Genomic DNA, 13,326 nt, shown 5'->3' with positions numbered 1-13,326 from the left:
TCCTATTGGCTGTTTGCTAGAACCAATCATAAAAGATACACCCATTTCCTATTACCTTTTATGGGAGACAGAGAGCTATATTTTCTTCTATTTATAAATGGCAAATAAGTAGTCATATATCTTACATTTACCTCGACCAGGCACCTTAATTACCAGATAACCTTTGGCCCCTCTTGCCCTATTCCCTGCAAAACAGATGGCTAATGGTTCTAATTTTATCTTAAACAGAGATCTTGGGTTCATCTCCTCACACACCATCTATGAAAGATCTCCTTCTTTGGAGGTCTTTAAGCAGAGACTCGACAACCCTATGTCAGGAGTGCTCTGATGGTGTTTCCTGCTCGGCAGGGGTTTGGACTCGATGGCCCTTGTGGTCTCTTCCAACTTTATGATTCTATGATTCTATGAAATAAGAATCTAACATTTCTTACTTTCTAAATCCTTTGCATAATTACATTTAAGCCAATATATTTCATAACATATATAGTTTTTTAGAAGAAAGGGAACTAAGTAAAAGCTAAGCTAAATTCTAAGTTCTCTAAAGATTCAAAGCAGTTTCAGAGAGCTGCTTTGCCTAGTCCAGCTGCTGTTTCTATTTGCCCTTTTAACCTTATGAAAATGTGGCTCAAGTCTCTAATGGGAGGCACAATAATTCTTACTATTTACCAACTCTTAATTGTGTTTTGCAACTTGATTATTCTGTAATTTGTATGGTCAGTGTGACCTTTTGCTCCTAGCCTGTAATTTCCTTTTACAACCCTGAGGCACTGCTATAGATCAGGGGGGCCCTTGATCAAGAAGATAAACAGTTGCCAGAGTATGGTTTCTGCCTGGCATGAGAGATACAAACATTTACAAATATATATTTTTTAAGCTCATTTTAAAATACAAATCTTGATCAGATGCCTCAGGTTCTCAAATTCCAGTGGCACCCTGTGTAACGCAAAAAAATTGGGGAGGAGGATTTTGTGGTCCATTCTACAGCATTTTGGGGCACCCCTTGCAGGACAGTGCCCAGTGCAACAGTACCGGTTGTACTACCCTAAAACTGTCTTTGAGTGGATGGAAATAATATGACCTGAAAAATATTACACAAGTGGGGTTTTGTTTTTTTGTTTTTGCACTCTCAGCTACCACAGCAGGTTGTGTGAATGAACTACTGTACTTCCACTTCGTTCACTTTTAGTAGCTACTGGGAGGGTTCTATCGTAATTCAACCTGTACTACAAGGCTGCTGGGTGCAGCTCTGTGCACATTTGCTGGGTGCAACTCAATGAAGCACATTTAAGGCGACCCGCCCCCTGATGTGAAAGGCCAAAAGTTTTAGTCCGTGTTGGATTTTCTTGAAATTGAAAAAACAACAACCCACGATTTTGTGCGTTTGGAAGGGGACCCTTGCAAAACAGGCACACTAAAATAAAAGAGATTGCACAGGGCCACTGCATGTAAGCAATGAAAATGTAAAGTAGCTGTCACAGGCCCATCAAGCAGAAAAGTGTGTGTGTGTGTGTGTGTAGGGAACAGGGCTTAACTCATTTATAACTATATTTTGGGAATCATAGAAATAATAGAATTGTAAAGTTGGAAGGGACCCTGCGGATCATCTAGTTCAACATGCAGCTGTCCCATGAGGGGATCAAACCTAAAACCTTGGCCTTATCAGCACCATACTCTAACCAACTGAGCTTATTCACATTCTTATGTAGCTGCATTGTTTTATACTTTCTGGGTGTCCCACGATCATATTATAAAGCAATTGTGTTCTACATTATAAATCAAGCACGGCTAGTTGTTGTTTCTTTCTCTGTTTTCCAATGTGTTTCTTACCAATAAAGAATTCGGTATGGCACTGTTGTAAATAAAAATATGCCCTTTTCCCTTATGGGGTATCCAAGAGCCCATATAGAGTCCTTACATAGGTTCCTATTGGTAGGAGAAAATAACAGAGGTCAACCAGAGAATATTGAGAAGCAAAGCAGCTAGTAAGCTTGATCTTTATTGATCTGTTGCAACAGGGTACTCCCCTCACACGCAGGAGAGGAAGAGGACCCCCAAAAATGCTGTGCAAGGGCTTATAAAGACTTTTGAAATTCCCATCCTCTAGATCAAGACCACCCCCAGAAACATTATGCATTCATCACAGAAGGGTGTAACCTAAGACCACCCCTCAGATAAGGCGGTCTAAAACAGAACATTTGCATGTTGTTTTCTCCTGTCGCTTTGTTTATTTCCTGTCTGGCAGGTTACTTGATTGGATTTCTTGGGGAGCCTGGGCAGTCTTTTGTAATGATAAGGCTCACACCCTTATTCAAACACAGATTAAGACAGGATTTGTGAAGGAAGAGACAATGGGGAGGCTTTTCCATTTTGACCATGCAGAGAAACATTTGCTCAGTTTAGGAATCAAAATGGTTCCAGGTTGGCTTTCCTGTGCTGATCTATGTACGTGTGGTTATGAACGTTGCCATATATCTAAGACCATAAAATTCCTATCACAGCACAAGCAACATTTTATTCTGAAAGTGTGGTCCAGGAGAAAAAAAGTTTGAGAACCACTGCCTTAAACTGTATTTACCTTTAGACTGCAAAGAGCGAAATGTCTCTTTGCAGCTGAAAGGATTGTGGGAAATAGATGAAGAACTGGCCAGAATTTATGAGTTTGCTCAAATTCTAACCACTGACTGTAGAGATTATGGGGGCTCTGCCTCCCCCCAAACTCATAACAATATACTCTGGGGATATGAGATGATACAGATGAGGACAAAGACCTAGAAAGGAAAGGAAAAGGCTATCTCTGCCTTTGTGAAGCCTGTAAACTATTTTACCTTAGGGTACTGGAAGCGCTAGCAAGTAAGTTCATAAAAACATTTAGTGTCAGCAGTGATTAAGCTCTGCTTCGAGGGTGAGAAAGCCCCCGGGGTCCTTTAGAAGAGTCATTAGCACTCTTTCTGATGCGCTCTTGTTTTCTTTATAACAGAGTCCACAGACTGACTTGCATACTGGGTGTGACTGCATTGTAGGTGAGCTGCCACTATGCTTAAGTTTGGCAGTACTCATAGAGTGTCACAGGCCAGAGAGAAATATAGCACATACCTTATAAAAAATGCAGGGAAACAAGATGTGGAAAGATGGAAGAGAGCAGGTTTGGACAGAGGCCCTTTTCTTTTCTGTCATTTTGCTGACAACACATTTACCCCTGAGGCTCTTTGGATGGGCGCACAACCCTCCAATTGTTTCCTAGGATGTTAATCTGCACAGAAGGAACCTAAAGCACACAAAGGCATGTATTTTGCATGTGGCTTTCCATATCCCTTTCACATCGAAATGTTTCCTTTCCCCTCTATTACAATCATGGTAAAAGCTAATCAGGGCTTGCCCCTAACCATGGTTTGTAAACCCACATTGTTCCTTGGTTTTGATGGCTACAAAGACAATCCTAGATTGCTTTCACCATGTTCACACTGATGCTGATGTAAATAATGATTAAAATAAATCTTAGAGAGTATGGGGTACTTTATGTTCAAGCAGGGAGAGAACATTGAAGCTAGAACCTTTGCAACCATGGTGTCTCCCATTATGTCCCTACACAGTGGCTACATGGAAAGCACTTCTGCATAGGCAACAACAGGCAATATCTATTGGTTGCCATGTGTGACAAAAGCATATGCACCAATTTTATTGGGGGGGGTGTTGCAGAAAAACTGTGATGGACTGTATTTTTCCTGCTAATCAACATGTAGTGAGGTACCTAAACTCATAACCATCACATGTGACAATCTAATTGCAGATTACACAACAGTTCTTCAGTTTCCATGAAGAAATTTGGAGTGGCCCCAAGTCTCCAATCATTAAGACAAAAGTTGTACAGAGATGTTTGGCATTTTTCAATTAGGCCCAAATTAGGCACTATTTGGATGAGTCAGGGGATCTAGTGACTACTGCCTTACTAGGTTCAAATGCCAGGTTGCCCACTCCATCCCTAATCCTGAAATATGCAAATAATATTACCTGTTTGACAGGATTGAGTACAAGCCAAGTGATTATTGCAAATCATTCTGAGCACTGACAGTCGTGCAGATGAAATTCCTCAGATTTGTCAGGGAGACATACATTTTTGCTCAATGCAGGTGTGCTTTTTAAATGCAAATATAACTGTAATATAACATATGAGAAGAGCTTCTTGTTTTTGACCAAATTCATTTCAGGCTCCTCAAAATACTCCTCAGACGGCAGTATCTGATGTGTTTAATGGGTGGAGGTAGCAATTCTTCCAGGCTTCTTACACTTGCATTAAGAGTTTGAACTTTTCCATATGTATACAAACAGTCCAACCTTCTCCAGCAGAAGTGCTGAGTCATCCAGGACCAAGCATAGGAGGAAGGTGTATCTACAAGACTCATTAAGACAAGTTCACACAAGCAAATAGATCTGAAGAAAGATATTTGAGATAGCAATCTTAAACTGAAAAATCAAGCAGGGAATTTGGCAGATAAATACAGATCTTTTTTGAAAATCCCAGCCTTTCGATCGCAATTGATTCAGCAGTCTTTACATGCCCTCTTGCACCCGGGCTGTAGGCAGTTCTCATGCTCCCCAAACCTGGCACAGAGACCCATCTTTTCTCACTGGGAAACAGATGCCTGCTCCCTTGCCTGTATTTCCTAGTGGCAAACCCAATTTTAAAAGATGGATACTGGCTGGATACTGGTCTTGTGCATATGAGTCACAACTTCGCCTCTCCCTTGGGTCCTCTATGTTTGCTAGAGGTCTGGCACATTTGGTGGAAGAATGGAATTTTGTTTCTGATAATCATGGACCTCTGACATAGTTTATCGATTCATAATGGGCTCCTTCTCCTTATTCAGTAATGTTAAATGTGAAGCAGTAATCAGTTGACCCCATTGCAGATGTTGCAGAACACTTACAAAAGCCATTAGAAGCAAGTATTTCAGTCTTTTGGTGTTTGTGTGAGTGGAAGTAGGAATGCCATAGTAGAATATAATCCAGAGTGTCGCAGGAACCCCCCCCCCAATCATTCAGTTTGTACAAACTTGACACTCACACACTATATACGCTACGCTTCTGTTATAAATTCATAGAAAATCAACCATACATCAGATCTGCATCGTTCCACTTTTATTTTACTCCATGAAGGAAGGACTACAAAATGGGGAAGGTTTGATACAGGTCAGCCATAATCCCTTGAGCATACCAGCACATACACAGGAGCCCTGCCCAGTTGCTATGCCAACCCTGATGGTCCTAGGCAGAAGACCATTAAGGTCACAAAAAACTTGCATATAGGAGTGGATTCAGCATGGACTGGAACAAAGGACAATGATCAGCTCTTCCCTCTGGGGGCAGGAAACTGCAAGCTCCCCTTTGTCACCTGGAAAGTACTCATGGGGAGGGGGGAAAGGAGGAACCAGCCAGGTGACAAGATACTCAGGTTACCTCCACAACTCCTCCCTCAACCCCTCCTTTTTGTGATGTAGTTGTGATGTAGTCTTAGGGGTGTAGTTTGGGGGATTAGTAACTAATAAAAGTTGGGGTCTTCTTTTGTTCTGGGCTTCCATTTTGCTTCATCTTGTTGTGGGTGGGAGTCCTGTCGCGACAGTTTCCAATAAAGGCCAAGCCTACAGACTGCTGTTTTGCTCCAAATTGTCCTGGTTGGTGTCTTTGTTTTTTGCCCAAGGGAGCCCTCGGATTCCTCCATTAACAGGAGTAATAAATCCAGAGTAATGCTGTGAATGCTAGCACCAGGCTTGGGGGGGGGGGAGCCTGCTGGGATCCCACACATCCCATGTGCCATAAGTACGTTCCAGAGAAAGTTAAACAGTGAGTGTTCTGTTGCAAACAGAGGTGGAAATAATGATCTATAGACTGACTTCCAGCTCTGGAAAATTACTGGAGAAAAATCTACCTTTGGGATGCAGAACAACAGACGCAGAAGGAGGCTATTGCATCAGCAAAGGCAATGCTATAAATGCTGGCTGGTACCCAATTATGTGTTGTCACTAGGTTTTCCACCTGGGAGTCTATAAAGAAAGATTTAACAAAAATAAAGGAGAATGAATAAAACGCTGGAAGAACTCCACTCCTAACATCCTCTGTCTCCTTCAGCCTGAGACCAGCTCTTTTTAACAGAAAACAAACATAGAGCATGCCTGTACCTGTAGAAGGTGGAAATTTTACTGAGTTAGGAAGGCAAAATGAAAAAAATGTATTTATTTTTCATTACTACAACTCAAAATAGATTTTTTTATTGGTAGTAGGGTAGCACTGGCAGTCTCAAAGTTTACCTCCACAAGCCACTAAAAAACTCCCCTCTCAATCATAAACTAAACACAGACGTTAATTTTCATCTAGTTTTTGTCAGGTACCTAGAGGACAACATATTACAATTTAAAAGTGTACATTTCCCAAAACATATTTTGGTTGTGATTTTCTTTTAGCCATCATGGTTTGCCCTTATATAACCCTAATAGAGCCTGAAATAGTAATCCTCAATCCCATTCTCACCAAGGCACAATCAATCTTCATTATTGCATATACACACACAGTCTGGATGAAGTCTGGATGCAGTGCAGTATTCAAATGTTTGGAGAACCTCAATCTCCTTCACCTTCTTTTTTGGATTAGATAATTGGTAATACGTTTCTCACTTGCTACTGAGCTACAGTTCGCTGCTAACCTTTGATGTAAATGCAACAAGGTTATCTGCTGCCACGCAATGTGAATATGTAAATAAATACAGCACACACTCTTCTTATGCCACAACCAATAGTACAAACTCATGGATTTGGATTTTGGATTTGATATCCTGCTTGATCACAACCTTAAGGAGTCTCAAAGCGACTCACAATCTCCTTTCCCTTCCTCCTCCACAACAAACACTCTGTGAGGTGAGTGAGGCTGCGAGACTTCAGAGAAGTGTGACTAGCCCAAGGTCACCCAGCAGCTGCATGTGGAGGAGCAAGGAATTGAACTTGGTTCACCAGATTACAAGTCCGCCGCTCTTAACCACTACACCACACTGGCTCTCGTTTTAACTGGTAGACAAGCTGACAGCTGTGCAAAAAACGTAAAATTTTTACAATTGCCAAAAGGGTAGCTGGGAGCACCGTTTTGCAAATTTATTACCAGTTTAAACTTTTGTGGACTACAGTCTGCTTTATCAGCTGCAAAAGGGTTAATTGTGTCCACCAGTTTCCCCCCATTGTAAGAGGACTTTATCAAGCAACACGGAATGAAAGGTACATGGTTCATTATTTGAATTACTGGTTTATGAAACATATTGTGAGCAATCCACATGTTAATCCACATTCAGTCAACCCACTTTTGCAATGTGGAGTTGGCCTACGATATAAATACACTGTGAACCATTCATTAGAGCAATTCAATATCTGACGTTTCAACTCAGGATCACTGAGCTCTCATCCATATTGTTGTTTAATGTGGACAAAAAGCTTCCTGTACCTCCATTAATTTTCCACTGTCCATACAATGTTCTTTTCCAAATCTCTGCCTTCCCACATTTTCCCCTCCCTCAATCCAGATGGTCTTACCCTCTCCTTTCCATAGTATCCCTGGTATGAGAAAATCCAGACTGAAGGATGGGTGTGAGAATGCAGTGATTTGGAGGAGAACATCCAACAGAGAATTACCGTACTTTTCCGTGTATAAGACTATGTTTTTTTACTCTAAAATAATGTTCAAAATCTGGGCTCGTCTTATACATGGATAGTATCCCCTCCAAAAATAGGGGGTGTCTTATAGACAGAAAAATACGGTAATGGCAATACAGGAAGGCCCACGTTAAATAACAGTATGGACAAGCTCCGATTAAGCCACCACCATTTTTTCTTCCTCTTCATGATGAAGATTGAAAAAACCCAGGAAAACTGTCATTAGGATCCACCTTAGGCCATCTGACTAAGTCTAAAGCATGATGAATTTACATTATAACCAGATTTCTAGCAAGCTGGTTTTGGCAGATAGTCTGAAGTGCACCAGAGGCAGCAGAATCTATCAAATTTATGGTGCCCTCTTTTATGGCCTTCAGACAACCTTGTTTCAATGGAGAAAAGAAATTTGTCCGAGTTCAGCTGTGCAGAACAATCCTACACGTAATTAGTTGCCCAGAAATAAGTCCCACTGTGTCCAATGGGCTTACTCCCTAGTGTTTTACGATACTAGCTTTGCTATTTTTAAAAGGGTTGCAATGCATGAAAAGGGGCGGTTGTGTGAAAGGATGAAGCAACTTTTAAAATACACACACACATATATATTAGTAACTTTGTATTAATGTAACATTTTTATATGTAACTGTATTTTTGCAATACTTTGTCTCTAAGCTCTCTGTTGCTGCTTCGGTTTTCTGTGCAACTCTCATACTGTTAATATATTAAGCGGCATAGAAATGAAATAACCAAACATGAATCAATCAACTATATTCTGTCAGATTTGAGTACACCCATATTTCTGGATGCGCACATAAGAAAAAGAGATAGGTGCAAATTACTATCTATTTCCCCCTACTTTGGAGATAGGATGCTCCCATTTCAATTCCAGCTGTAAGTAAATCCTTCTACTGTAGTTGTCCTGAGTGGTGGGACGTTTGAAATCGTAATCACCATCCCCTGCATGCTCTGCTATATCCTATGGCTAAACTGTCAACACGTGCCTCTTCCGGACCTACTAATTTCACACTGCCTGATGAGAAAGGATTCATCTCTTGTCTTCAGTTGGCAGGTTTTAATTACAGCCCCTTTCTGGAGGAAGGCTTAGCCTTAGCCAAAGGCACATTTGGCTCCCAAGAAGACAACTCCAACCTTGGGCAAAACGTTTTTGGCTACAGTTCTCAGTGTCTTCGATGCGTCTTTAATTGCATGCTCTCTGGCCATGATTTCTAGGCAGCTTCTTTGGGGAAAGATTCACCAAAGGTGCATTTTAACCCCAAGGATATCTTTAAATTTACAGCGCAATCCTACACATGTTCTACTCAGGAGTCCTGCTGAATTCAAAGGGGTTTACTCCCAGATAAGTGGGCATAGGGTTTTCAGCCTTAATTTTGCAAGTCCTGTCCAAATGGGTTAGTCCGGGGACTAAAGGCAATGTTCCAGCACATATAATAACGCCAGTATTTACATAGTTACTGAGCTCAATATTTTACATACATTGGCTGTGTGCACACTCCTATTTACTCTGCATCCACTGCTAGTTTGGGAAGCGCTGTGTACACGACATTAGTCACAATCCATATCTATCCTGCTATTGATGCTGTCATTTCTTAGAAAAATAACAAGCTGGGTCAAAACTGAGGAAAGGAACAACTTAGCTGCATTTTTAGCCAGTAATGTGAACACAGCCTTTACCTCAACCCTTACAAGAACTCTATAGGACTGGTCTGCACTATTAACACACTATTACAGATACTGAGGGCAGAGGTCGAGAGATAGTGGCTTGGTTAAGACGTCCAGAGCTTAACCCTAACCCTTAGACTGAGTCAGACCAGTGGTCCATCAAGCTCAGTACTGTCCACACTGGCTGGCAGCAGCTCTCCAGGGTTGCAGGCAGAGGACAGTCCCAGCCCTGTTGGAGGAATGGACCTGGGACCTTCTGCATCCAAAGCCTGAGCATGGATAGCTCAGTTGGTTAGAGTGTGGCACTGATAATGCCAAGGTTGCAGGTTCGATCCCAGTATGGGACAGCTGCATATTCCTGCATTGCAGGGGGTTGGACTAGATGATCCTCAGGATCCCTTCCAACTCTATGATTCTATGAAAGTACCGTAGATACTCTAACACTGACCATGGACCTTCCCCTACGGCTATTCCTTATGGTCAGAGGCATGTCTTGGCTCCCTTGGCAAGGACCTGGATGGTGCCCTCCCATCCCTTGTGACACCCCAAGCCCCCAGATCATGGACCATAAACTCAAAAAGTTTGCTTTTTGTTGTTGCCTTTCACACCCCACCAGTGGCTTCCTCCAAGGCCCAAAGAAGTGGAAGAGTAGCCCACGGAGCGCATGGGTGAAAAGGTGCCATGCGGCCAACCCTTAAGAACGCCCCTGCTTATGGTTTTTCTCTCCGGCTAGAAGAGCAGTAGGATGGACTCCCTTTCCATTGAGTCAGAGAGGTGAAGGACTCCATCTCTGGAATGAGCACTCCAGGTAGCCAGACATTTCTGCCTGGGATCACAACTGAGGTGTGCTTCCCTCCTGACCCTCTCATCCTATGAATCTAGGCCTTTAGGTTCTAGATCAGGAAACTTCTCCGCCCTTAACCAACTCACAAACAGCGGCTCTGGCACGTGCAGGATATCTGCCTCAGAGTGAGCAGCATTGTGAGGTCGGCAGAAGCTGCGCGGTCTGCCTTGCTCCCCTACACTCACCTGTCTCCCTCTGCGCCCCCATCAGACCAGACACTGTGAGGCACTGTGGGGGGGAGGCACCTGAGTCCGAATCTGCTTGGGAAGCCGCGTTCCCTTCTCCCTAATCCCCAGTGGAACCCCTGGGCCCGAGGAGCGGGGTAAGGCTCTCTGCACACGCTCAGAGACACTCTCGCCTCGGTTACGCCCGCCTGTTTTCTAAGATCTTTAAACTCGGCTGAAGTCTTCGCGTGGGAATCCTAAGCCCCAACGACCCCCTTTCCACTCACTGCGGTTCAAGGGGTGTCCCCCGCCGTCGGCCAAGACCACCAGCTCCAGGTAGGCTGCGCACAGCGCCACGGCCAGCACCCCGAAGACCAGCACGAGGCGGAACCTCCTCCTCAGCACCTTGCCCAGCTGCGACGGGCGGCTCCTCATCCCGCCTCAGGCGAAGCCGCCGGGGAAGACCATGCTGCTGCTCCCGCCGCCGCCGCCGCCGCTTCTCGCTCCGCCGCCTCCCCGCGGCCGGGCGGGAACAGCGTCGCCTCACACCGCCGCGGGGCCGCCCAAACTCAACTTCTGCTGCGGTCGTCGCCCCTCCCTCGCTAGGTCCGGTTGCGGCGGGGGGGACGGACTACTACGGGGCTGGTCCTGCTCCCTCTGCTGCCCGGACGGTAAGGTCTCCGGCGGCGCCGCGGGAGCCTCTTCGCCCTGTGACGCGCCGCCTTCCCTGAGCCCAGGAGCCACCTTCTCCTCAGTGCCTTCCTTCGCGCTTCTCCTTCGGGTGGCCGGTCCAGGCCCTTCCCGCGCGCTCTGTCTCCCCACAGTCACCTCCTCAGTCGCCTCGTCCCACCTTTCGTCGCCCTCCTCTCCCGCCTTCCTTTCCAGGCACTGAGCCCGCTTGTCTTCTCCCTTTTCATTCACGCTCTCTCTTTCCCCGCAAACGCAACACCCACACCCGCTGTCTCTCCAGGGAGGAGGGATCTCCGAGGGCAGCCCGCGCGTCTCCTCCTCTGGTTACAGAGGCTCTTCTTTCCCTTCCTGCACCTGTCCGCCCCAGCCGACCCAACCCACCGGCTGAGGGCAACGAGATTCCTTCGTGCCAATCTCAGGATGAGGACGCGCCATACCTTGAAAGCAGTAAATCGAACCAAACCCAAACACGGATCTGGTTGTACCCAACCAACTACGTCCTACTCGGAGTTGACTCATGGACATCATTGGACCTAAAAGTTGGCCACAACCACTGATTTCAGTAAGTCTTCTCTAAGGAGGATTTAGTCGTCTACAAGTCAACTTCTTGAATGCACGTGATCAAAACAAAACCAAACAAAACAGGGGATACTATCCCCACAACCAAATCACAGGTCACAACAGTCTCCACAGGCTGATCTGTAAAAATCAAGGATCTTACGGCTTTTGGTAGGGACCCGGGTGGTGCTGTGGGTTAAACCACAGAGCCTAGGTCTTGCCGATCAGAAGGTCGGCGGTTCGAATCCCTGCGACAGGGTGAGCTCCTGTTGCTCGGTCCCAGCTCCTGCCAACCTAGCAGTTCGAAAGCACATCCAAGTGCAAGTAGATAAATAGGCGGGAAGGTAAACGGCGTTTCTGTGTGCTGCTCTGATTCACGAGAAGCGTCTTAGTCATGCTGGCCACATGACCCGGAAGCTGTACGCCGGCTCCCTCGCCCAATAAAGCGAGATGAGCGCCGCAACCCCAGAGTTGGTCACAACTGGACCTAATGGTCAGGGGTCCCTTTACCTTTACCTTTTATGGCTTTTGGTGCATGACACAAAAATAAGTTGACTCATGGATCCTCATGGTTTTTTAATATGTGGTCATCCAAGAACAGCAGCCATCCCATCCCATTTGTGCCCATGACCTGAGTCATAGGAAGCACAGATTCCTTGAGGATCCACTGAATTTTCATAGGGATCCCCACGAAGCCTTAGTCAAATCCTTGGTTTTATGGGTTTCATTTGCAGGGGGGGAAGATACATAAAACATAAACAGGTTCACAGGGATCTGTGCTCTGGATTCATGTCTCTGTGTCCTGTGGTGCCCTGTATCACCGGATCTGCGGTTTTTGTGGAGCAGTCTGTGGCTACTGATGTGATTAGAGATTTTGTGGATCTCCCTAGTAAAAATCCAGAGGATCCATACCTCAGGTCCACAGACCTGCTCCTGGTGGCACTGGCTTCATGATGTTCATGGCTCAGTCCATGGATTCAATGTGATTTGCTGGTGGATTTGGTGACGTCTCCTATGTAAATCATGTGGGTTCTGTCAATGAGGTGACATGGTGCAGCCAGGTCAACCTCACATCCCTGAATTATAAGAAATACACTAAAATGCAATCATTTGATTGTCTTCAATAATCATGGCTTGTTGACATGGATGCTGCCCACCTGTATGGTTTCAAGGCACTTGCTCTCCCAAGCTTTAAAGCACCCAAGTCTGTTTGCAGGAATAGAGGTTTGGCTGTTCTCATTACAGCAGACACAGAGTTGCATGTTTGAAAATGTGCAACCAATGGGCACATCCACAGTGTAGTAGTAATTAGCTCAGTTATATACTTAATTGTTTATATAGCCCCCCCCCAAAAATGTATAAATTAGCAAGGCAAACAAATTGGGGCAAATTAAAACAAATGCTGCAGCTTATTGGTGAAGTATTTCTAAGATCGGAGATTATGGCTGTAATCTTGAGCTCAGAACCATTAGGCTGAAAGACTTAGGCTGTGGTGGAACTTTGGCTCAGGTGGCAAAATCCGGGCTTAGCTGGGACGTACCAGTGTAACTACCCCATCCCAGCTGAGCTAGGGCTCAGCTCGCTCATTGGGACTGGCAGATCTTATGCCAGTGTAAGTTTCCCCAAGTGGGCATTCTAGGGGAGTGGTGGAGTTGGAACGGGCAGGAGGGGACATGCTGGCTCCTAAACCCATTCATCCTGGACA

At 44.9% G+C, this 13,326-nt stretch overlaps 1 protein-coding gene across 2 annotated transcripts in view; it reads right to left on the bottom strand.

Annotated features, from left to right (window-relative positions):
- B4GALNT3 (beta-1,4-N-acetyl-galactosaminyltransferase 3) overlaps nt 1–10,910 on the bottom strand; it is a 237,224-nt gene extending 226,314 nt beyond the window's left edge. For both annotated transcript variants that reach the window (XR_008332580.1, XM_053407152.1), the window contains exon 1: nt 10,661–10,910. Coding sequence is in view for 1 of the 2 variants with exons in the window: in XM_053407152.1 (XP_053263127.1) it covers nt 10,661–10,808 (148 nt within the window). In the remaining variant the exon portion in view is untranslated. The remainder of the gene's footprint in view (nt 1–10,660) is intronic.
- Between the last annotated feature and the right edge of the window lie 2,416 nt (nt 10,911–13,326).

The sequence above is a fragment of the Podarcis raffonei genome, chromosome 10 (assembly GCF_027172205.1).
Source record: "Podarcis raffonei isolate rPodRaf1 chromosome 10, rPodRaf1.pri, whole genome shotgun sequence".
Taxonomy (NCBI): domain Eukaryota; kingdom Metazoa; phylum Chordata; class Lepidosauria; order Squamata; family Lacertidae; genus Podarcis; species Podarcis raffonei.
Note: the sequence above shows the minus strand (reverse complement) of the source record. Positions and strands in the feature narration are given on the sequence as shown.